Source organism: Mustela putorius, unplaced genomic scaffold (genome assembly GCF_011764305.1).
Source record: "Mustela putorius furo isolate JIRA1106 unplaced genomic scaffold, ASM1176430v1.1 tig00537227_pilon_pilon_pilon, whole genome shotgun sequence".
NCBI classification, from domain to species: Eukaryota; Metazoa; Chordata; class Mammalia; order Carnivora; family Mustelidae; genus Mustela; species Mustela putorius.
In genome coordinates this window covers 15060921-15086129 of record NW_025422368.1, presented here as the reverse complement: position 1 = coordinate 15086129, position 25209 = coordinate 15060921, and the positions used below count along the sequence as shown (strand labels likewise).

The following is a 25209-nucleotide window of genomic DNA, read 5'->3' as shown; positions in this document are numbered from 1 at the left end:
CTCCTGGTGAAGGATGATACTGCCTTGCAGACTGGTTCTATTGGATCTTGTCATTTAGACCAAGTTAGAGGGCATGAGGATTATGAAGCCTTTAAATGTGTAATCAAGGGAATCCCGGTGTCAGAAAAATGCTAATTGCTTAAATGTTGCAACAGAGTGGTTGTAGGCATGAAATAACAAGAGTTGAGAAGATACTACAAAACAAAGATGCATTTAGACAGGACCACAACATCTAACGGGCATACAGTTGTTTAGTACTGGCATACTAAAACGTTTCATGAGGACTGAGACGGGGTCTGTGCTGTTCACCTAGAATCCCTAACACAGTACATGGTGCCTTGAATGCATCAATAAATATTTACTAAATGAATGAATGTTAACCAGTTTGGACATTTATTCCTCAAAACATTTGAAAAGTTGCCTTTGGTTCTTCTCCCATATGACTGCATCCTACATTTGTAATAAAAACAATGAAAATATAACTTCTGAGGCATTTCCTATTTAGATGAAAAAAAATGCATGTTTGGTTAATCAGAAATTTTGAGCCAGTGAAAAATATACTTATAACTTTAGAGTTTAAAAGTTATAATGAAAATTGACCTAAACTAATTAAAAGGAAAGTGATAGGGAGTTGCATAGACTTCGTAATCAAATGTTGCTAGCTTCTGATTTCAGTTCTACAGTTTAACAGCTGTATGAGGTTGGATGAATTACTTAACTTTTCTGTCCTCACCTTCCTCTTTTATTAAATTACAGTTTAGTGAAGATGTGGTGAGTCAAGTATATGCAATGCTTTGTGCCTTCTTGGTAAATAATACATAGTAGCTATCGACTTTTTCCTCTCAAGGTACTCATTTTCCTAAGTTTTACTGGACAGTAAACTTCTTTGGACAAGGACCATATTTTATTTATTTGTAAAACCTAGCACAGTGCCTGGCATAGGCTGGTACTTAATAAGTAAGTGTGTGTTGAATTAATAAAGAAAATAAATGTTTAAGCAACTATTTGGGAACTATTGTTCATAGTACTACATAAGATTGCATATCGTATGTGCTATGGTGAGTGCTACGAAATGTGTAAGCCTGATGATTCACAGACCTGGACCTCTGGGGCAAATAATACATTATATGTTAATAAAAATAATTTAAAAATATTTACCTAAAAAAAGATTGCATATTGTACAGCTTGTAAGTGAGATGTCTGTAGACACATAGCCAACAGTCATTTAAAATATAAAAATAGGACATTTTCTACCCCTGGAACAATTTGTAATTCCTTTGATTAATCAAATGGTTTTGATGAGGATTTAAGGAATTCACAAGAAATGTTGCCTTCAAGTAATTGCTCATTGGAAAGAGACTATACTATAGAGTAGTCACACACAGCCACATTCTAGTTTAGCTATATAGTAACTTTTACCCTTAGGACATTTTTCTCACTTGCTTTCATTAACACAGGCCCTGTGTTTAAGTGTAGATAACTAGTTTTGGAAATTTCACGATAAAATCTGTAAAGCACTCTAGTAATTGGTAGTCAAGAAAGGCACCGACAATGGAAGAAGGGATTTGCTTTTAATAAAAATATTTTATACATCCATCTGAAAGTTCTCATGTCGCAAACATGACAAGTACAGCTCTAAAACATATTTCACATACCTAAAGGTATATCAGCAGAAATGTCAATACCCTGGGTTATATGAAAGTACTTTACATTTCTAAATGAGAATACTATTTGCCCATAAAGTAATTCTATCAAAGACATCTCCTAATCAATAATTTAATAATCATTACCATTTTCTGCACATCTCAGAAGTGTGTAACATTCTCCAGGTCTAGGTTCCAGTAAGTAACAAATTTTTCTGGGCTATGGAATCAAAAAATTGTTCCAAACAACTTTAATAGGCTAAGCCTATTGCCAATTATGAAATTATACTTGGGACAAAGGTCTCAAATAAAAAACTAACATATTCACTTATTCCTTTACTGACAGAGCAAAATTTGACACAAAACTCAAATTATTATCAAGAAAACCATTCCTTTTGTAACAAATATAAACCTGCTTTAAATATCAGGATGTATCATTTTCCTTGAGATTCCTTGAGAGGGATTTTCTTAAACATTGTCATGTATACAAGAACGCACACTATTTTAGACTCATGCTTGGCCTAACAATACATGCTGAAGAAATAAAATGCAACATTTTCATAGAATGCAACTTATTTTTCAAGTTCAGAAGTTAGCCAAAGAGTGCCCATTTACAAATCTAAGTTCCATTAAACTTATAGCTTTCTTTGACAAAACACCCAAATCCTAGAAGTCAAAAATTTGGGCAAATAGATAACATGGTAAAAGTACTTTGGAAAATGGAAATATTTTCTTTTTCCTTTCCTCATCTACCCTCTTTAGTTTCTCAGTTTTGTTCACCTTTTTTCATAAAATACAACTACAAGAATAGTAAAATATGGTATACTCATTGGACCATTTTGGAAATAGTTAAATGGTACATCAGTACAAATTCAAATCACAGATATCTCCCCTCCAAATTAGAGGATATTGGTCCTTGATGAAAATTCAGAAAATAGGCACAAAAAAGCTCATGTAAAACATGTTTTTCTTAGAACTGTAACATTTAAATTACAGTGTGTACAGTTTTAGTACAGAATTGTAAACATTCTTAAATCCCGTACATTGTAATGAATCCTACTCACTTCAGCTCATTGGTAGGATGTATCAAATAAGGGTTAATCACAAATCTAATATTTGTTTTGGCATTCGTTTCTAGGTTTCAAAACACAATATATCAAGTCCTAAATGCTTTCTTTTTCAAATTGTGAAAATTAAGGCATGGAAGTTATGCACATGTTTCAAATGAGGACTTTTCATTTTCTTTTTGTACCTTGAAAAGTTAATGTAAGATGCTTGCCTCACGCTGTTCCCTACAGCAGTATAAACTGAGTAACTGCTAATATAGAAATTAAGATCAATGGATCATTGTTTTCATGTTTAAGTTTTGGCTCCATGCATTTTTTCAAACAGGGGATACCCATTTCACTTTTCTAACAGGAAGAAGCAGTAACTGACAAAAGAATATGAGTACCTAGAGATACTAACAGAAAAACCTAGACAGATGTACTGATCAGGATTTTATCCTGCATTCCTTCACTTGAGATGGTTACATTTATTGATAACTAACAATGTCTTAATTAGCACGGCAGAGTTGAAAATGTGAAAATGTCATGCTGTTCAACTACAGTCATCATGAATGAATGACTTCTAGGTCCTCTACACTTGAGAAAGTTTGGGAATCACTGACTTAGCATTGATTATGGTTGTGTCTAAATATGTAAATAAAACCCCAAACCACTAACAACTAATAATTCTCATTTTTCCTGGCCTATCAACATGGTGGCATAGGCAATATAGGAGATTAAAATGCAGTTCTGGCTTGTGTACTTCCAACGTCAGGGCACATGAATAGGTAAGATTTATTTTATATGGACTGTTCCATGCAGATTCTTTCTCATTATGTTCAATAAATACTAAATTTACCTATAACACTATGAATTTCCCTTCTGATTGCTAGCTGTAGAGGTATGTTAATATTCAATATGAGTGCATTGTTGCTGAAAATTTTGCTTTCTTGGCTCTTTTTAAATCAAAGCCCAATGACCTTTCTTTCCACTTTGTATTTAATTTCCACTTCTTGTAATCAATAACCAAATAATAATACCACTAACATTACCAAATTTATTTTTTTTCAACATCTCATCTAAGTTTTATTGATATCATAGCCCAGTTAGATTTCAAGGATGATAGTGGTAAGTGGAAATAGAACTGGATAAGGAATCCGAACTTCATTTGATCTTGGATGTTCCCTAAATAAATTGCATAATAAAGGTAAGTCTGAGTGTTAATTTTCTCAAAAGTGAACGAGGTAAATAATAGTTGCCTCAAACACTGTTACAAGAATTAAAATGAAATGATATAAACAAGGATTGTAAATTATAAAGTGCTATTTCATTGCATTTTATTACTACTGTGATTTTGAGAATCTCTATATTCTCTTACAGCACTGCTATTTAAAAATGTGATGGATTCCTCCTTTGAGCACAAAACCAAGCTGAGTATTTATGGACAGAAGTTGCAGTAGATAATGCTGCCGAGCAAAGTAATAGGCTAAGACATACATTGTTGGGATATTCCTTTTCTGTATTGGCAATTCTCTTCTTAAAATGAAAGAGTTTATTAACGAATATGTAAGATTCTCATTAAAACTAATTTGTCATGTGCCCATAGTAAGATGCTCAAAATCTAAAATTTAAGAATATGGCATTTTATACATGTAAAGCCATGCTTCTTTCTTTCAACCACTGCCATTAAATAATTTTTTCATATTGAAATTATTTATCAGACTGTCAGCTATTTTGTATACAGGGTTTAGTTGGCGAGTAATGATGAACATGAATTCTACCTATTAAACTAATAACCATAAATGGACTGAAACATTACTCAAATTTCTAATTTTATGCACCTGTTTCAAACCATATGCTGTTCTTAAGTTGTTCCATTCTCAAGATATCTCCCATGTTTGTTAAGCACCTCAGACACATCACATACACATAGTAAATCTGGTATTCTTCATAAATTCACCCAGAAAATCCTGTTTGACAGGGTGAATTAGACTTTTGCTAGGAATTAGTATAAGCCAAAATGACTAATCTCACATAATGCATTTGTTTATTTTCTTCTGAAAAGTCAGATCATGTATTTCCTTGATGCTAAAGTTTTATAAAACATTTCTTTCTTCTTCTTTTTTCTCCGTGCTTAGCTTAAACACAATGCATGCACTGTAACAGACTGAGTCTTCAGCTAAAAATTAACTTTTAAAACATGTCAAAACAAATTAGGATGTCTCATCTTTGTCTTTTACTGTTTTCAGCACTGAGTCTTCTCCCAAAATTTTACATAGTTCATTGAGTCTCTGCTGCATTTTGGGAATTCCAGCTAGCTGAGATTCTAGCCTTTGTTTTTCTTCACTCAGTGTTAAGCGGATAGCAGTATCCAATTGTTCAAAGCGCCAACCTCCTTCGCCATCAAACTGTAATAAATGAGTGTGGTATTTCCTGCATAATTAAAAATGAAATAATATTATTAGCAATAATTGTGAAAAGCCATTTTAGGTTTATCATTCCAGTTGATATTCAAAGGCAAATTTTAAGTAAGGTGCCTATTTTACATTTGATTTTCAAGAATCCCTTAAGAGGTTGGGGCGCCTGGGTGGCTCAGTGGGTTAAGCTGCTGCCTTCGGCTCAGGTCATGATCTCGGGGTCCTGGGATCGAGTCCCGCATCAGGCTCTCTGCTCAGTGGGGAGCCTGCTTCCTCCTCTCTCTCTCTCAGCCTGCCTCTCTGCCTACTTGTGATCTCTCTCTGTAAAATAAATAAATAAAATCTTTAAAAAAAAAAAAAGAATCCCTTAAGAGGTTGAATATTGTGATTTTTTTTTTAACCCCAGAAGTCATTGATCTCTTGGAAATTCTATTGCTTATCTTAAATTTCTTTTATATCCTGAATATATATGAATTGCTAAGGAAGTCATGCTATTTGTATCTAATTAATTTATCTTCAAACCCAGTATGACTCCTGAGTAAATAACAAAGCTTAGTTAGAATGGGAATATGGAAAGGAAGCTGAGGAAAGAAAGTAAAAATTTTAAAGGTTATACGGGGGGGGGGGCTAATAAAAATAAAGAAAATTCAAGGGTGCCTGGGTGGGTCAGGCAGTTGAGCGTCAGACTCTTGATCTAAGCTTGGGTCTTGATCTCAGGGTTGTGAGTAATATGCTGGGTGTGGAGCATATTTAAAAAAAAAAAAAAGTTTTAAAACACTTTAAAAAAATTTACTCTTCGATAAAAATCTTTTAAAGATACTTCCATGCTTTCTTATAATGTAATTTTCTTTCTCATGGCTCTGATTCATAATTAGAAACTTCAGGGAAGCATAGAGATAATTTTTTTTTTTTTAGAGATAATTTTATTGATGAGACAGGAGACAGTCCATCTTGTCCTAAGGAGAGGCTAAAGTCACTCTGGTTTCGGGGATTTGTGGGGGATGCATGGAGACAATAATGCTAGCAGAGTTGGCCCTGCATGGCTGAGCCCCTCCATCTTGTCACTATGCTGAAGTGGCCCATGTTCTTATGTGTCCCCAGTTTTCCTATCTTTTCCTTATAGTTTTTCCTGCTTCTTGATCCCTTTTAAGCTCTCATCTGTCATTATTTACTATGATCAGTGGGTTTATTTCAAGTAGACTTACCTCGTTTTTTACACTGGAGATATAATTCACATACCATAAACTCCTTCTTTTCAGTGAAAAATTTTTAGTTGATTCACTAGCTCATGTAGCCACACTACTGTCCAATTCCAGAATATTTTCATTATCCCGAAAAGAAACCCCATACCTATTAGCAGCCCCATCCCCTGCTCAGTCCCTGCCAACCATCAGTTTCCTTTCTCTCTCTCTGGATTTGTCTATTCTAGGCATTTCATATACATATAATCATATAGTATGTGACTTTTTGTAACTAACTTCTTTCACTTAAAATTATTTCAAAGTTCATCTAGTATGTATTTACTAATACATGCCTTTATTTTAATGGCTGCCTTTATGGCTTTTATGCCTTTTATGGCTGCTTAAAGTACTGTCTTTATTTTTATGGCTGAATAATATTCCACTGCATGATCTTACACACTTTGTTTATCTGTTCATTGACTGAAGGACCTCTGGTTTCATCTTATTCTGATTGGATAGATCATGCTGTAAGAGGAGGACATTACCTTGTAATAAACTGTGTCTAAAAGGCTAAAAATCACTCTCAAGTTGAAAGTTCATGTGTTTGATAACATATGACAGAGATTAATGATCTTGTTTTTAAAATTCTTGGACTTTCTTAACGTATTACAACTGGGAGTAATTTTAGAATGCAATAGTTCTGATCTTGGGCAACTTCTATCTTCAATGTGTAATGAAGGTTTGGCTCGTCACTCCAGTCCCACAACATTATTTGATTTCTACATGGGAGGAAGAAAATGTATGGGTGTTTCATGACCTGAGATTCAAAGGTATGTTCTATACAATGGGCTATAATAATATTTCAGGGTTTGACTTAGAGGATTTTCAAGGAAGATACTATATTAACTGAGGCTCATTGGAAATAATCTGTAGGCTTCCTGTATTAATAGGATCAAGCTTAGGAAAGTGGTAGGTATAAAGCTATAACTCTTTTTTTAAAAAAAATTTAATTAACACATAATGTATTATTTTCCCCAGGGGTATAATTCTATCCAAGAATCAAATAATTTAATAAGCGTCTGTAACTTCTGACCTCTCTGTATACTGATGATTGATTTTAATCTTTAAATCCACAATTACCGCTTTGTTGTCATAGGGAAAATATATTTTTTTCTCTCTATGGAAATCTTTTCAGGAAAAATAAGAATTTCATCTAGGGAGAAAGCCAAATAAGAAATGATAGATGTGTTGAATGTACAATGTCTAAATTAATTTGTAATGCAGAAGTGACATGATTTTTAGTTTTAGGGGAAAATGTACTCTAAATAGCTACAATTAAGAACACATTTCTCTTGTTAAAAGGCAGAAAATTACAGATTTTGTTACTTGCTTTAAAAATTTGCTTTAGAAATTGGTTCTCTCTACATCTATTAGAATGGCCAAAAATCCAGTACACTGATAACACCAAATGCCAACAAGGCTGTGGAGCAACAGAAACACTCATTCGTTACCGGTGGGAATTGCAAAAAGGTACAGTCACTAGGGTAGACAATTTCACAGTTTCTTACAAAACTAAACACGCTCTTACCATATGATCCAGCAATGGCACTCCTTGATATTTATCCAAAGGAGCTGAGAAAACCTGTGTCTACCTAAAAACATTTATAGGAATGTTTCTAGGAGGTTTATTTATAAATTGCCCAAATTGGAAGCAACCAAGATGTCCTTCAGTAGGTGAATGGATAAACTATTTATATCCAAACAATGGAATATGATTCAGTGCTAAAAAGAAATGAGCTAAGAAAAGACATGGAGAAAATTTAAGTGACTATCACTAAAGTGAAGAAGCCAAACTGAAAAGCCTACATACTATATGATTCCAGCTATATGACATTCTGAAAAAAGGCAAAACCAGGGAGATATTAAAGATAGTGGTTTCTAGGGCTTGAGGGAAGAGAGGAATGAATAGGAAGAGCATAGAGAATTTTTAGAACAGTAAAAATACTCTGTACAATACTATAATGATGGATATATGCAACTATTAATTTGTCTAAGCCCCTAGATTGTATACTACCAAGAGTGAACCCTAATGTAAATTGTGGACCTTGGGTCATAATGATGGGTCAATGTAGGTTCATCAGTCATAACAAATGTATGACTCCAGTGGACAATGTTGATAATACAGTTATGCATGTTGTGGGGGCACAGCATATGGGATATTTCTGTTCCTTCCTCTCAATATTTCTGTGACCATAAAACTGCTATAAATAAAATCACAACAACAACATAAAACTGCTATAAATTAAAAACACAACAACAACAACAAAAACCTATTTGCTCCTTATGAGAAAAAAAAAATGGCTGAATATATTTTCAGTGGCTCTTTAGGTTACTTGAATAAGGAACTGAATGACAGAATAGCATAGTAAATCTATTGACAAAGTCAGAAAAGCTCCAGAACTAAGACTAGGTCCATGTTATCCAAACATGTGATCAATTAGGAAGCATGTTTGGAAATGACAAGTCCATACCAGAAAGGGCTCAAGAGTTCTTCTGGTGTGATTCTATGTTGTCACTGATTTGGGGATTTATAGACCAATGTAATGTGTTGTAAAGATCCAGTTCCTCTTGATTTTCTCCAGGGAAAAGTCAGAGGAATCACACTCACTGCCATGTACTCATCCTGGACTATATCCAGACTGCTTCTGAAGAGATTAGTAAATCAGGCTCTTATCACTTCATATGCCAATTAGTTCTTAATGACAGAGAGACAAACTCCATAGTTCTATAGAAAAGGTCACTTCATGAAATGCTCTATTTTCAGGTCACCTCTCTGCGGGAAAAAATTATGAAAAATTCGAATGTTTAAGTAAAGAGTAAAAATAGATTACTATCTACTCAACAGAAGTAGAACATAGAATCAAAGAATGCTAAACAATGAAAGCCTGATCTGAACTGCATACTCAGTTAACTCATAGTTTTAAAGTAAACATTCCCTATACAGTGAGAAGTCTAGAATGGCTTCCAGGACTAACTCCAATAAAGCTTGTTACTAAGCCTTGGTTTGAAATCATGTACATGACGAGAGCTTTGGCATTGTATGTGATTAGCCACCTGCTATGGAGAGAAAGAAGTCTTTTCTGTCCCTTGGGAAAGACGAGACTAATGTGTACAGAGTCCACTGTAGTTACTAATATATCAAAAGAAAAGATTTTGATTGAAAGAACAGAAATATCCAAGTAGACGAGTGTACTATGAATGAACAAGTGTTTTTATGGCTTACATATACAGTGCATTTTGAGTTCCTTATAATAAGTAGAGCAGCATACTATAGTATAGAGTGTGTGATCATGGAAGTTACTTCATTTTTCTAATTCTCAGTTTCTTCATCTGTAAGGGTCTAATTAGACTATACTCTATACTCAATATAGAGTTGTTATGATACTTAAATAAAATGAACCTGGAACAGAATAGGTGCTAAATCTGCAATAGCAACTATTATTATGTGATGAATCAGTAGAAAAGTAGGGGAATGGTAAAAAGTGTTGTTTTTTTTTTTTAAATAGGGGGAATCCCATTGAGTTTAATGAGCTGCTATTTAGAAAATATTTTCATTCATTTTTCCTTAAAACAAAACTCCTCCTCTAGAAAAGTTTTTCCCCTGTGTTTTCTCCAACTTAATCATTTGGGAGAATATTAAATTGTGGAATTTTTTTCCTGGATTTTGGAAAAAGGGCTAAAAAGATGATATAAAATTACAGAAATATATTTTTCCCAGTACATGCTATACATTATGAATATTTTCAGTTAAAAATATCACTCAATTTTTCAATTTATTTTCAGAATTATTGGAATGTGATAACCATTTTCAAATAGCACATTAATCTTACAATGTTAGGTTTTAGGGTATCTACACTACCAGTGAGCAATTTAACAGAAATATAGGTAGAAAATAAGTGAAATAGTCTATGCTCTATAGTGAAAGTTTAGGCAGAGTTATTCTCTGAGAAATATAAAGAAAAGCCGTCTATTGCAAATTAACATTGAGAACACTCACCACAGAGAAGGCCTATGTGTTATAGATAGTAAGGAAATCCCAGCACCTTTTGCAGCCTGAAATATCTTTCCTTCGACATCAATGCTGACAGCACTGGTACATTCATCCAGCAATGCATATTTTGGTCTCGAAAAAAATAAACACAAATAAATGAATGATTTTCCTATTTGAATTATAAATCTTTACATGGACAATATGAGTTGTAATGTTAACTTCATTAATTTGTTTTTTTAAGTACGCTCTATACCCAACATGGGGGCTTACCCAACATAGGGGCTTGAACTCACAACCCCCAAGATCAGGAGTCACATCCTCTACCAACTGAGCCAGCGAGGTACCCTGCAATGTTAACTTTAAAGGAGCAAAAGAATATATGACATTATTAAAGGTGATAAATGATAAAGCAAAAGAGTAGTCATCTTCCCTCTTTGGATTAGAATATTACATTCTTTTTAAATTTTAAATAGATTTCTGGATGCCTGTTCACTATACAATAGGCTTTATTGTTATGCAGATGAGTGAATCATGGGTGTGAGACATAAGAAAGATGAGGCAGGTCACTGAGTGCATTTTCTCACAGAAGGCAAGTTCATTCCTGGTGACAGGTTCTGACTAATTGCATGAAAAATACATTACAGTAGCTAATTATCAAACAGGCCAAAAGCCCTGTTAGCAAAGATTTATTGAGAAGATAACTTTACCAACCATGTAAGTACCAGAGCATGATTAATGGAATTACACTGCTACAAGATTCTGCAAAAATGGTATGCCTAATCTGACAAATGCAGAGTAGGCATTTAACCTGGTAACACTGAGACCCTGCTTTGCAATCAAATTCTTTTTTTCTTTTTTTAAGATTTTATTTATTTATTTGACAGAGAGAGAAATCACAAGTAGGCAGAGAGGCAGGCAGAGAGAGAGAGAGGGAAGCAGGCTCCCCGCTGAGCAGAGAGCCTGATGCGGGGCTGGATCCCAGGACCCGGAGATCCCGACCTGAGCTGAAGGCAGAGGCTTAACCCACTGAGCCACCCAGGCACCCCTGCAATCAAATTCTTAAGGGAAAAAAAAAAATCAATAAATATTTTTCTGATTATACTCAGTAAGTTTTTTTTTTTAGCTTGATTTTTACTTTGGAAATGACTATCTACTACAGTCACAGGCACCATTTCCTTCTGTTTATTTTCTTTCTTTCCTCTCAACCCCTCTTGCTCTTATCTTTCTTTTTTCTTTTCCCTGTCTTCCTTCAAGCCTATCTGGACTTTAGGTACATATTTGGTACTCAGCAACGTGACTAGCTTTGTTAATGGGACCAAAGGTCAGCTCATGCACTGTCATTCAGTATTTATTTCAGAGCTGAAAATCAGTATCAAGTATTTACCAGTACAATTTCCTCCATGAAGATATTCTGATCTTTAAAAATAAATGACAATGAGAAGGTAAACATTAAAGCCAGTAATAATTTCTCCTTCAGCATACTTATTTAGCACTTTAAATTGTTTTTATAAGCTGGATTTGTTTACTAATAGGATCCTGTTACCTATTCCAGGGAGGATAGTCAAGGCGAGTAGACGCAGGAATCAAGGTAGCTTTAACACCCGCTTTGACTTTAGTAACTGCTCTCCATGCAAAGAACTGAAAGACCACTTGGAGAGTCCCCCTAGCATCAACAGAAATAGTTGTACTTGTTGGCTTTTGGTTACTGTTCTGTTTAAGTATTAAGCACTATTTTTTTGTCTCAGATTTGGTTACGGTTTTGTGTATAATTTTTTTAAGTAGAAAAAAGGGAGAAGAAAGAAAGAATAAAAGAGAACAATTTGGGATAAATATTTCCTTTTCTGTGTAAATCTCTTTTTAGCAATTTAGTTATTTTTTTTACTGTGTCATTTTTCAGAGTGCTTTGAGCTAAACAGAGAAGAGATGGCATCTTAGAATTAGAAATAAAGTATATATCTTACACTCAGTGGTCACGGTAATTCTTAGGCTAGCAGATGCAAGATAGATTCCATAGTTTTGTTATCTTGGCAGAACTGGTGTGAGTGCGTGCACGCGCGTGTGTGTGTGTTTGTACTTAAGCAATAGCTGGAATCTGGGCTGACATAACTAAATAAAACACTAGAGAATATTGTTTTTCTGATTTTCCTTTCTTTTTCTTTTGGTGTAACATCAGAAGAGGAATCTTTGTGAAGGACCTAATCTATTCCTCTTAGGACAGAACTTTTCTGATCATTCATTAAACATTAAAATTAAAATCCTCTCAAAAAGAGTATACTACTATGACACTTAATAATCCCTGCCAAAATTCTCCATTTTAGCTAGTTTAGGTCTTTCATACTGCAATTCAAATCTTCTTGCTAATCCTTTGAGGATGAGGAAAGGCAGTTCCTCATTATTTTACTTTTCTCTCACTGGGTTTAAAATTTCTATTTCATTTTGATTTCCCTCAACAGATTCTGCTTTTCAACAACTTGCTCATCTCCATGGATCTTTCCATAGGTCACTAAATTTTCTTTCTATTGGTATGCTTGAAACTTGATGTTCATTTAGTCTCACATTGTATCCAAAATATTTTAAATACCAAGTATCGACTATTTATTTCCAGTTACAAGTACTTAAAAATCTCTTTGGGTTGAGATTAATGCCTCTTGCTCTTTGTTACAGGGTTTATTTTATTAACACACCAACACAGTGGGAAATTTATGGTCACATTTTACATCCCATCATATTATATTTCACCAAGTATGCTGGTGATCATATTACTGAATATTTACGGACAAGGCTCAAACAGATTCATGGTGATAGTGGGTAACAGCTGGTCATAAATGTCAAAGAGTTTACTCTTTGAATTTACTCTTGAATCTCACCACATCATCTAAGAAAGGGGCATTCTAACATACATTGCACTAAAAATTCTGAGGTAGCAAATTCTGGTTTGTAATTTTTTAGCTCGCCATACTCTTTTTAAAAAAGTTTTTATTTAAATTCTAATTAGGTAACCTATAGTATGATATTAGTTTCAGGTATACAATGTAGTGATTCAACACACACAACTCCTGTTGATCATCACAATAAATGCTTCTTAATCCCCTTCACCTATTTCACCCATCCCCCCACCCAACTCCTCTGGTAACCATCACTTCGTTTTCTGTAGTTAAGAGTCAGTTTCTTGGTTTGCCTCTTCCTCTTTTTTTTCTTTTTTTCCCTTTGATCATCTGTTTTGTTTCTTTTATTGTTATTATTTAAATTTAGTTAGTCAACGTATAGTACATCGATAGTTTCAGATATAGAGTTCAGTTACCAATCAGCTACATATAACACCCAGTGCTCATCACACCATGTGCCCTCCTTAATGCCAGCACCCAGTGTTTTGTTTCTTAAATTCCACATGAGTGAAATCATATGATACTTGTCTTTCTCTGACTGACTTATTTTGCTTAGCATAATACTCTCTAGCCCCATCCATGTCAATGCAAATTAGCTTGCTATATTTTTGAGCTAACCATGCACATTATTATAAATACCATGTTTTTTTTTTCGTTTTCTTTAGATTTTTTATGTAAATTCAATCTAGTTAACATATAGTGTATTATTAGTTTTGGGGTAGAACTTAGTGATACATCAGTTGTACAGAACACCCAGTGCTCATTCCATCAAATGCCCTCCAAAATGCCCATCACCCATTCCTCTCCCCCCACATCCCCTCTAGCAACCTCACTTTGTTCTCTATAGTTGAGAGTCTCTTATGGTTTGCCTCCCTCTCTGTTTTTTATCTTATTTTATTTTTCCTTCCCTTCCCCATGTTCATCTGTTTTGTTTCTTAAATTCCAAAACACCATGTTATTAACACAATATATTTTCTCATTAAAAAAACTCTAGCCAGACACCTACAGGCCCAAAATAGTCACTTGTGCTAGGTCCATGTCACCAAACTGGGGCTTACTATCTAACTTGACTGCTGGTTAAACCTTCCCCAGGAATGTAATCTGAACTGGTCAGTCTAGATTTTCTTGGTCAACATTGGTGAGGTAATCAACCTAGTAAGACCCTTTAGACTCTCAATAGGAGGTGAATTTGTTCATGACTTCCTTGTCCTGCTTTTAAAAACTATTCTCTTTCTGTATCCCTTTGGAGCTCCTCTCTACTTGCTAGATGAGCTGCTGTCTTATTCATAAATTGTTCAATAAAGCCAATTTTTTCTTTAAAATTTACCTGAATTTTTATTATTTAACATAGGTAATGAGATAATAGTTTTTTTTACTTATCTAAATTTTCTACCTTTATGAAATGAACGTATAATTATGTTTTAATAAAATTATTTAAATATGTTCCTTTTTCAAAGATAAATATCTTATATTCTTTTAAAAAGTCTAAAGTAGGGGCGCCTGGGTGGCTCAGTGGGTTAAGCCACTCCCTTCGGCTCAGGTCATGATCTCAGGGTCCTGGGATCGAGTCCCACATCGGGCTCTCTGCTTGGCAGGGAGCCTGCTTCTTCCTCTCTCTCTGCCTGCCTCTATGCATCTATGCCTCTATGCCTACTTGTGATCTCTGTCAAATAAATAAATAAAATCTTTTAATAAATAAATAAATAAAAAGTCTAAAGTAAAATGTAATTATGCTTTTAGCTCTAATTTCTAGTTTACAAGAAAAATTGGAGATTAAAGAAAGAGGTAAAAGATTCCATGAGGAAGTCAGAGGATCTAGAATGAGCACTTTTCTTATGGTACAACTAACTCCATTTCTTTTTTTTTCATATATATATATATGAATATATATATATATACATATATATATATATAAATTTAAATTCTTTGTTAACACATAGTGCAATATTGATTTCAGGAGTAGAATTCAGTGATTCATCATTCACATACAACATTCAGTTCATCATAACAAGTGATGATTCCCATCACCCATCTAGCTCATCTCCCATTCATTTCCCTCTATCAACCCTCAGTTTGTTCTCTATCTCTAACCCTATTTCTTTAGCAAGTCAATGACATACAAGATTGACAGCTGAGTGGTGGTGGTGAAAATGAAAATATTTTTGAGACAACTAGTGAAACTTTTTGAATATGAGCCTGGTATTAGATGACTTCAATTTTTATCAGTTTTATTAGTTATGAATAGCTACATAATGGTAGCTATTATGTAAAACAATATTCCTATATTTTCTTGATGCCACAGTTTTTAGAGGAAAAATGCCATGGTATTTGGGATTTGCTTTAAAATACTTCAGAATTAAAAAAAAAATCAAAAAGTTAAACGTGGTAAAATGCTACACTTGGTGAATCAGTGTGGTGGGGACGTGGGATTCAACTTACAATTTTTTCTTTGATGGAGTTTTAATATTTTTTCCATAATAAAAGGTTTTTTTAAAGAAATGATAGCCAACTGATCACTAAGTGAGGGGTAACTAGCTGCTAAGTATTTAATGAGGCTTCCTTGACACACACACACACACACACACACACACATCTATGGCTCCTTTTATCATTATCTTTTATTAAAGTTCACTATAAAAGTATTTCTGCTTCTATTGTAACTCCTTCAGAGTGTCACGTCTGCCCCAGTTTATAGCCATAAACGGTGCCATTTAGGCGTTCGTGTACATAACTCTAGTTCTTTTTTTCCCAACATGGTTTGTTAAAACTGAGTAATGTATTTCTTGTCTGCCTCCTGCTTTTCATACAACTCTGATTCTCATTGCCAGAGGCCTAAGATTAACAGAAAGAGACAGACAGAGACAGAGAGATCTTTTTTCAGAGAAGAATAGGACAAGTAAAAATATTTCAGAATAGCTTTAATATTTCTTACCAGCTTCTTGTGTTTGGTATCCTTGAACCTCAAAAGGCTATGAAGCTGGTTGCAGAGAGAAGTTTTATCAGGAGAAATTATTTCCTGTATCTCTCTTTTTCTGAGTCTATTAAGACCTGTGCTGGCTGGTTCCTTTTTGCATTAAGTAAGTGTCTGATTTTTAAGGAGGAGCTTAATAGGCTACTGACTGCTTGAAAAGTTAATTTAGTTTGAATTTAATAATTTAATTCAGAAGTAGTATTGAATGCCTACCTACTGTGTTCACCCCAGTAAAATAGTAGTTATGTATTCATCACATTTTAAAATTAGTAATAATCCTTTCAAACAGAGGATATATGTGAATTTAATTCTGTCATCCAACATTACTCAACCTAAAAAATAGGAAAAAGTACTGGGAGATTTCCAACACATGAAATGAAATAACAAGAATACTGACCTGTAAATTCTAAGCATTAGTTTTTCCTTTTTTCCTTTCTTTCTATTTTATTTGAGTATAATTGACACACACAGTTGTATAGTTTCAGGTATTCCACATAGTAATTGGACAAGTTTACACATTAGGCTATGTTCACACAAATGTAGCTGTGTCTGTCCCCAGACAACACTATTACAACGTCATTAACTATATTCCTCATGCCGTGCCTTTTTTCTGCAATTTATTCATTCCATAACTGGAAGCCTGTATCTCCCAGTCTCTTTCACTCATTTTGTCCATCCCTCCATCCCCCAGGAAGATCATTTTAAACTAAAGAGGAGGACATTGAATCTTGTCTAAAGATTTTTTTTATTTACAACGATGGCATACTTACCTATGATAAAACATGCGAGCCATGCCCATTCTTTGCTTTTCCCCTCCAGACAGAACATCTTTCCAGTCCATAACAGCATCCCATCCTTAAAAATATATAGCATACATTTTTACATATAACATATAACATATATTTTACCCTGGACAATTGATTCCTGGCAAGTTTAAGTTATTAACACCAAAGGACCTGGTATTTTATAGAACATATGCTTGGATACTAGAAAGCCTCATTTATAAGCATTTTGGTTTAGATTTCTTATTTTTAAAAAATTTTAAAAAGACTTTATTTATTCATGTGACAGAGATAGAGATAGTGAGAGAGGGCACAAAAGCAGGGAGAGTGGGAGAGGAAAAGCAGGCTTCCCCGCTCGGCAGGGAGCCAGATGCAGGTCTGGATCCCAGGGTCCCAGGATCATGACTGGAGCAGAAGGCGGACATTTAACAACTGAGCCACCCAGGCACCTCCAGATTTCGTATTTTTTAATGTTAATAATTCCTTGTGCTGATAAAACATGTCCTAAGAATATAAAATACAGACACTTTTAAAATTCGTTTCTGAATATCTCTAAAAAGTTGATATACCTATGCTTATTTTGGACAGTGGTAGGAGAAAAGCCAACAATTTATACAGGCCTATTGCAAAGCCTACAAATAGTAAGACAGAAACTAACTTAAATGGCTTCCATGTGCCTGGTACTTTATATGAGTATGTATAGATATATACACGCATACATGTTTATATAAATTATGCTTACATTTCTATAAACACACACTCACACACCCCACAAACCCCTCCAGGAATGGAATTATGAGACTTTTATTTTCTAAGTTACACATTTTTATAATATTTAAAAATTTGATGGTTTTTATTATTTTTATGGCTTATCTTTTTGGGGGGGGCCTATGAGAGAGATGGCCATATCAAATATTATCTGTGAGAATATCAGAAAATAAAGCAGAGTAGGGAATGTCTGATATTCAGAGAGCAAAATGACTGCCAAAACTTGACATATACATTCAGTACAACAATTCCAAATCCCAAGTATTCAAGGCTTAGTTCTCCCATTTGGAAAAAATTCAGGCTCTTTGCCCTCCTCTTTATCCATCAGCTGAATTTTCACCTTTATTAAACTTTCTAAATAAACTTGGACAAAGGGAAAGAAAATAGGAAGTGTAGAGTCTTGTTGTTTTTGTGCACTAGGTTAAAAAGATTTTCCCTATTTCCTAATAATACTCCCCAGTGGGTACCACTGTTCCTTTTTTTTTTGGATAAACTTCCAGGAATTTTCTGTTCTTTTAAAAACATATCCTTACAGTTTTATATTAGGAAAAAAAAATCTCAAAATGTCATCTGATTTAAATAAAGTTCTTGCTTCTAGTGAAAACTGTTGAAATACAATTTCTCTCTGTAACTGAATTTTATAGCATTTATGAAACACAAGCAAGGATTTGAAAAATAAGTTCAGATTGCTACACAGTGGAGAAATAGTCCGGGCTTAATTTTTTTTTTTTTCCTGCCAACTGAGAAAGCACAAGAGAAAAGTATTTGGGTCAAAGGAAACTTTAGCTTTACATATTTAAATAAATCATGTCCTCTGTTCCACTCAACCCAAAAGTTTTAGTAGGCAATGTTGCTTGATCATAGAACATATAAATCAAAAGTCTGAGTTATAATTTCACCTCTGATGCTGATTTAGTGAGCTGAGCCAGCAAAGAAAACAGTTTTCCTGCTTCCTTGAGATGTAGGTATTGCTCTAGTTCATGTTAACATTTGTTAACACTTTTACTCTTGTCTATTATGTAACCTTGTGCATGGAATCAAAGGTAGTTTCTAATTCCATCTTTAAAGCAAAGCATTTCTCTAAGCAAAGTATTAGCTAGTTTAAATATAACTTCTGTAGGCTTCTTCTAAAGTAAGTGATGTCATTTCAAATTTAGGTGCTTTCAAGCTTTGCTTAAAAACATGATTAAGTGAGTAAAGAGTAGCCCCCTTGTTTTTGTTTTTGTTTTTATGTGTAAGGATATAACAGCTCTTATTAGTATCTAAGAAGCTAGAAGATAGCATAGCACAGTGGCATGGCCTAGTACAGAACACTGACTTTCAAGTGAGATCTGTATTTGAGTCCCTGTCATAACAATAGTAAGCCCCTGGGGAAGTTTCTAAACTTCTGAATTTCACCTGTGAAAGGGGTTATTAAAACCTACATCACGAGACAGTTATAAATGTTAACTAAGATGACAATGTACATTGCTTAATGTGTTTTGCAAGGTGAGCACTCAATAAGCCTAACAATTACTGTTACATTATTAAGGTTGGAACATTCTTCTAAAAAGTTCTTAAACTTCTTGATGATTTCTACAAGAATAGAATGGTCCATGTTTATTATAAATTTCTATTTAGGTGATTGGATTTCAAATTTACCCAAAATAATTTCCTCGAGATTAACATGCAGCATTTATTCTGCCCTGGTGTTTTAAAACTGGGAGGGAGAGGACCGTGTGAAAAAAAAAAGACAATCTGCTTTCCATATTTTCAGTATTTGTGACTCATGTTTAGAAATGTCACAAAAATAAACAGAATAACGTCTCTTGTCTGCCTCATTTCTGATTATAAGAATCAAATGAAATAATATATATGAAATATCCATATAAACTATCAAGTACCATCACAAAAAGACAAAATATCATAGTATTAATATTATGAGTAGTAATTTTACCATTAGCTACTAATTTGTGTGCATTTACTATGTGCCATTATTCTAAATGCTCTACAGAGAGTCTTTTTCAAGAAGTTTTTAATTCCAGTTAGTTAACATACAGTGTAATATTGGTTTCAGGTGTACAATATAGTGATTCAACATTTCCATGCAACACTTGGTGCTCATCACAAGTGCACTCCTGAATCCAACCTCCCAAGCTCCTCCCCTGTGGTAACCATCAGTTTGTTCTCTATAATAAAGAGTCTGTTGCTTGGTTTCTCTCTCTCTCTTTTTCCCCTTTGCTCATTTGTTTTGTTTCCTAAATTCCACATATGAGTGAAATCATACGGTATTTTGCTTAGCATAATACTCTCTAGCTCTGTCCATGTCATTGCAATTGGCAAGACTTGATTCCTTTTTATGGCTGAATAACATTCCATTATATGTATGTACACACACCACCTCTTCTTTACCCATTCATCAATAGATGCACACTTTGGGCAGCTGGCATATCTTGGATATTATAAATAAATAATGCTGCTATAAACATAGTGATGCATGTATCTTTTCACATTGGTGTTTTTTTAATTCATTGGGTAAATATCCAGTAGTGTGATTGCTGGGTCACAGGGGAGCTCTATTTTTAACTTTTTGAGGAAACTCCATACTGTTTTCCAGAGTGGCTGCACTGGTTTGGATTCCCACCAACAGTGCAAGAGGGTTTATTTCTCTCCACATCCTCACCAATGATTGTTTCTTGTGTTGATTTTAGCCATTCTGTGAGGTGTGAGGTATTACCTCCTGGTGGTTCTAATTTGCATTTCCCTGATGGTAAGTGATGATGAACATGTTTTTATATGTCTCTTGGTCATCTGATATCTTTTTTTGAGAAATATCTGTTCATGTCTTCTGCCCACAAAAGCTTTTTATTTTAATGTAGCCCCAGTAGTTTATTTTTGCTTTTATTTCCCTTGCCTCAGGAGACATATCTAGAAAAAATGTTGCGAAGGTTGGTGTTAAAGAGATTATTACCTATGTTCTCTTCTAGGATTTTTATGGTTTCAGGTCTCACATATAGGTCTTTAATCCGTTTTGAATTTATTTTTGTGTATGGTGTAAGAAAGTGATTCCGTTTCATTCTTTTGTATGTTGCCGTCCAGTTTTCCCAACACCATTTTGAAGTGGCTGCCTTGTTTCCATTGGAGATTCTTTCCTGTGTTGTCAAAGATTAATTGACTGGGCGCCTGGGTGGCCCAGTTGGTTAAGTGACTGCCTTCGGCTCAGGTCATGATCCTGGAGTCCTGGCATGAAGTCCTGCATCGGGCTCCCTGTTCAGTGGGGAGTCTGCTTCTCCCTCTGACCCTCTCCCCTCTCATGCTCTCTCTCACTCTCTTTCTCTCTCTCAAGTAAATAAATAAAATCTTAAAAAAAAATTAATTGGCCATATAGTTGTGGGACTCTTTGGAGAGTATTATTAGTTGCTTAATCATAGGAAACAAACTGAGGATTGCCGGAGGGGAGGGGTGCTGGGGGATGAGATAACTTCATGATGAACTTTAAGGAGGGCACGTGATATAATGAGCACTGGGTGTTATACAAGATTGATGAATTACTGACCTCTACCTCTGAAACCAATAATATATTATATGTAAATCAATTGAATTTAAATAAACATTAATATTTTAAAAATTTGACTATTAGGAAATAATTCCTTTTTAGGTTCATATGTATAAGTGTTAATTCTACTTTTTCAAAAATATCTTATGCATAAATCACATACTATAGAAGTTTGTATTTTATCTGATTCTCTATGTGCTACTTGAAAGAGGAAAAAAAAAACATGTTGGTAAGACTGTGGGTCTGAAAATTAAAAAGTAGGGGCACCTGGGTGGCTCAGTGGGTTAAAGCCTCTGCCTTCAGCTCTGGTCATGATCCCAGGGTCCTGGGATGGAGCCCTGCATTGGGCTCTCTGCTCAGCGGGAAGCCTGCCTCCCCCTCTCTCTCTGCCTGCCTCTCTGCCTACTTGTGATCTCTGTCTGTCAAATAAATAAATGAAATCCTTAAAAAAAAAAAAAAAAGAAAAGAAAAAACTAATTCTGTGATATCTACTTCTCAAATTATTAAGCTTAATATAAGCTGAGAACTTGACAGGATAATATTTCTGTCACAGACTTTACATACATCTAGACTGATGGTGGCCTCAGGGACAATTGTATACTCAAATATGAAGGAAAAACTGTTTTCAAATGCTAGTAGCAGACAATAAAAAGCCTAGTGTGCTGCAGGAAATTTAATCCAAGCAGAAAAGAGGATGTCAGTAATAGAAAAGCAATAAATGCTATAAAGTCTGTCTTCTGTATTTATGTTCTAATAGTAGCATATGTTCACATTAAACCATAGACTATTTACCCAAGTTTATTTTTTTGGAAACAAATGCATTTTAAAAGTGATAGACTTTACCTCCTTCTCTTTGAACTATGTGATAGAGGTGGACATTGTGTAGAATGCATTCCAGATCATGGTCTGTATAGCCTTTATCATGCATGTCATCCACGGAATCAGGATAGATGACTTGATCGCGAAGACTTCCAAGAGACATGTATGGCCTATAAAACACCAAGCACACAAGGAATCCTAGTACAAAGCCATCTTAGTTTACTCAGACCTCATGGTCTGAAAACTCCAGAGGAGACTATAAATATCATATGTCTAGGGTTACATTCATTACCTGGTGATGAGTATTTCTCTCTCAGGCATGATAGGATTACACTCTGATATGTTCACGTAAAAATTCATTGAGACATAGCCATGAGGAAAAAGTTGGATATTTTCAGTGCAAAAATACATACCTTGTTTCACTGTATTTTATAAACATTGTTTCTGCATTTCATCTAAAATTATTTGGTTTAAATATAAAATTTGAGGTTTTGATTCAAAAAGCAAAAACTTTTTGAAAACGCCATTAATGGGACACCTGGGTGGCTCAGTAGGTTGAGCACAGACTCTTGGTTTCAGCTCAGGTCATGATCTCATGGGCAGTGGGATTCACTGGCGTCAGGCTCTGGGCTCAGGGCAGAGTCTGCTTGTCTTTCTCCCTCCCTCTCTGCCCTTCCCCCCAACTTGTGTGTGGGACCATGCTTACACATGCTCTCTCTTTTGCTCTAGGACAAATAAATAAATAAATAAAAACTTTAACAAATAAATAATTAAGATGCCATTAATAATAAAATTAATGCAAATTAAAACTACACTGAGGGGCACCTGGGTGGCTCAGTCGTTAAGCGTCTGCCTTCAGCTCAGCTCATGATACCAGGGTCCTGGAATCGAGCCCCATATCCGGCTCCCTGCTCAGCGGGAAGCCTGCTTCTCCCTCTCCCACTCCTCCTGCTTGTGTTCCCTCTCTCTCTGTCAAATAAATAAATAAATATCTTTAATAAAACTACACTGAGTTTCTTACTTTTCAAATTGGTAAAAGTTCAAAAACCTGACAATTCAGCTAGCAAATATAGAGAAACCAGTACTTTCATACATTCGTGAAAAATGCAAAAACCTTTTGGAGGGGATTTTGCAAAGCATCAAATATTTTGGCCTCTGACCCTCTTGCAATTAACTTTAAAGATATACTTCCAAAAATAACAATAGGAGTACATAAGATCCATTGCAGCATTATCTATAATCGCAAAATACTGAAAACAATCTAAGTGTCCATAAAGAGGAGACTGAATAAACAATAGCACTGACATTATGGAGCTGTAAAACAGGATGTGGATGTTCTCTGTAGAGTGATTTTCCATAATATACTTCTAAGTTGGAAAGTAAAGTGCAGAAGTAGATGTATAGCAGGGTTTCTGAACAGCATTATGGATGTATGGAACCAGTACTCCTTTGCAGGTGAGGGCTATCTTACATACTGTAAATGTTTAGCAGCATATCTAGTCTCCACCCACCAGATGCTAAAAGTGTCTACTACAGTAGACCCAATAAAAAGTCTCCAGATATCACCCCCTACAGGACAAAACCACCTCCATTTGAGAATCTCTAATATATAGTATACTATCTTTATGCAAAATGAAAGCGAAATAAGAAAGTGTACATTTACCTGTTATAAAAGGAAACACAGTAAACCAGAAATTAATGAAATTGGTTACCTATTGGAGATTGGAGGAACAAGGGAGAATGGATAGGGAAGGGAGTGACCTCTTTAAATATCCTTTCTATATGTTTTTACTTTTAGAATCATGTTATATGTTATTATTCAAAAAAAAACAACAAAAAACCAATAACCAGTGAGGGTAGGAACCTTAAATTAAATACAAACAGAGTAAATGAACTGAATGGTATATCAAATGAGTGACAACCACATAAAAGGGGGAGGAGATACTGGTCTAAATTACTTGAACCTGGCCACACAATTTCAGTTGAAGACCAGAAGAACCACAAAGAAATCTTAAACGTTATTTGGCAAGTTTCTTGTTGGTAATGATTCAGGAGTAGCAATTCTGAAACTATTTTACCTATGTTACAGGACTGACAGAAGAAGTAAACATCTTAATAATGTTAGGAATTAGTACGCTCCCTCTGAAGAAAGAATTTACAAACATGATGGGTGAGAAGGTAAGAAAAACTATAATATTTCATTTTAATTCGAATGTCAGTATGATTCATGCTTTTAAAAAAATCTATTTCCTTTTCTGTCTACACTCGGTGTATCCTGACATTATCCTCTGAGAAAGACCCAACATCATTTAGGCAGTGTTGTAGTGGGTTGAACTGTGTCCTAAACCACATGTACCTGTGGATGTGACCTTATGGGGGAGGGGGGGAGGTCTTTGCAGATCTAACTAAGCTAAGGATCTCCAGATGAGATCATCCTGTATTACAGAGATGGGCCCTAAGTCTAGTAAATGCCCTTATAAGAAGAGGAGAAAGGAAGGGAAGAAAGTCATGTGATGGCGGAGACAGAGATTGGAGTTACGCTGTCCCAGGGCAAGGAATGCCTGGCAGCAAGAGAAGCTGGAAGAGGCAAGAAAAGACTCTAGCCTAGAGCTTTTTAAAAAGTAAAGTCCTGCCAATACCTTGATTTTGAACTCCTGACTTCCAGAACTCTGAGAGAATACATTCTTGTTGTTTTAAACTACCAAGTTTTTGGTTACCCAGCAGATTTCGGAAAGACGTAGAACTTTTACACCAAAAAAAAAAAAAAAAAGGGGCGTAACCTGAATCATAGCATCAGGAAACTGCCAGACAAATCTAACTTAAAGAACTTTCTTAAAATAACAACAGTTCTGCACTCTATGTATATCAATGTCATAAAAATAAAAATAAAATAAGAGAAGAGAAAATAAAAATAAGAGAAGCTGAGGAGGTAATACTAAAAGAAACGAGAGCAACATGACAACTAAAATGCAAATGAATTGAGAGAAAGAAATTATTATAAAGGATAGTATTATGATAATTGGCAATATTTAGATATAGAAAGTTGATGGGGCACTTGGGTGGCTAGTGGGTTGAGCGTCCGATACTTGGTTGTGACTCAGGTCATGATCT

General features: G+C 34.8%; 1 protein-coding gene across 1 annotated transcript in view; it reads right to left on the bottom strand.

Moving 5' to 3' along the window:
• Positions 1 to 1552: 1552 nt before the first annotated feature.
• The window catches only part of ABCD2 (ATP binding cassette subfamily D member 2), a 68642-nt gene continuing 44985 nt past the window's right edge, over positions 1553 to 25209 (bottom strand). The window contains exons 8-11 of the mRNA XM_004771840.3: positions 22123 to 22268; positions 16965 to 17049; positions 10345 to 10470; positions 1553 to 5122 (exon numbers count right to left, since the gene is read on the bottom strand). Of these exons, the coding sequence (XP_004771897.1) occupies positions 4903 to 5122; positions 10345 to 10470; positions 16965 to 17049; positions 22123 to 22268 (577 nt within the window). The 3' untranslated portion in view covers positions 1553 to 4902. The remainder of the gene's footprint in view (positions 5123 to 10344; positions 10471 to 16964; positions 17050 to 22122; positions 22269 to 25209) is intronic.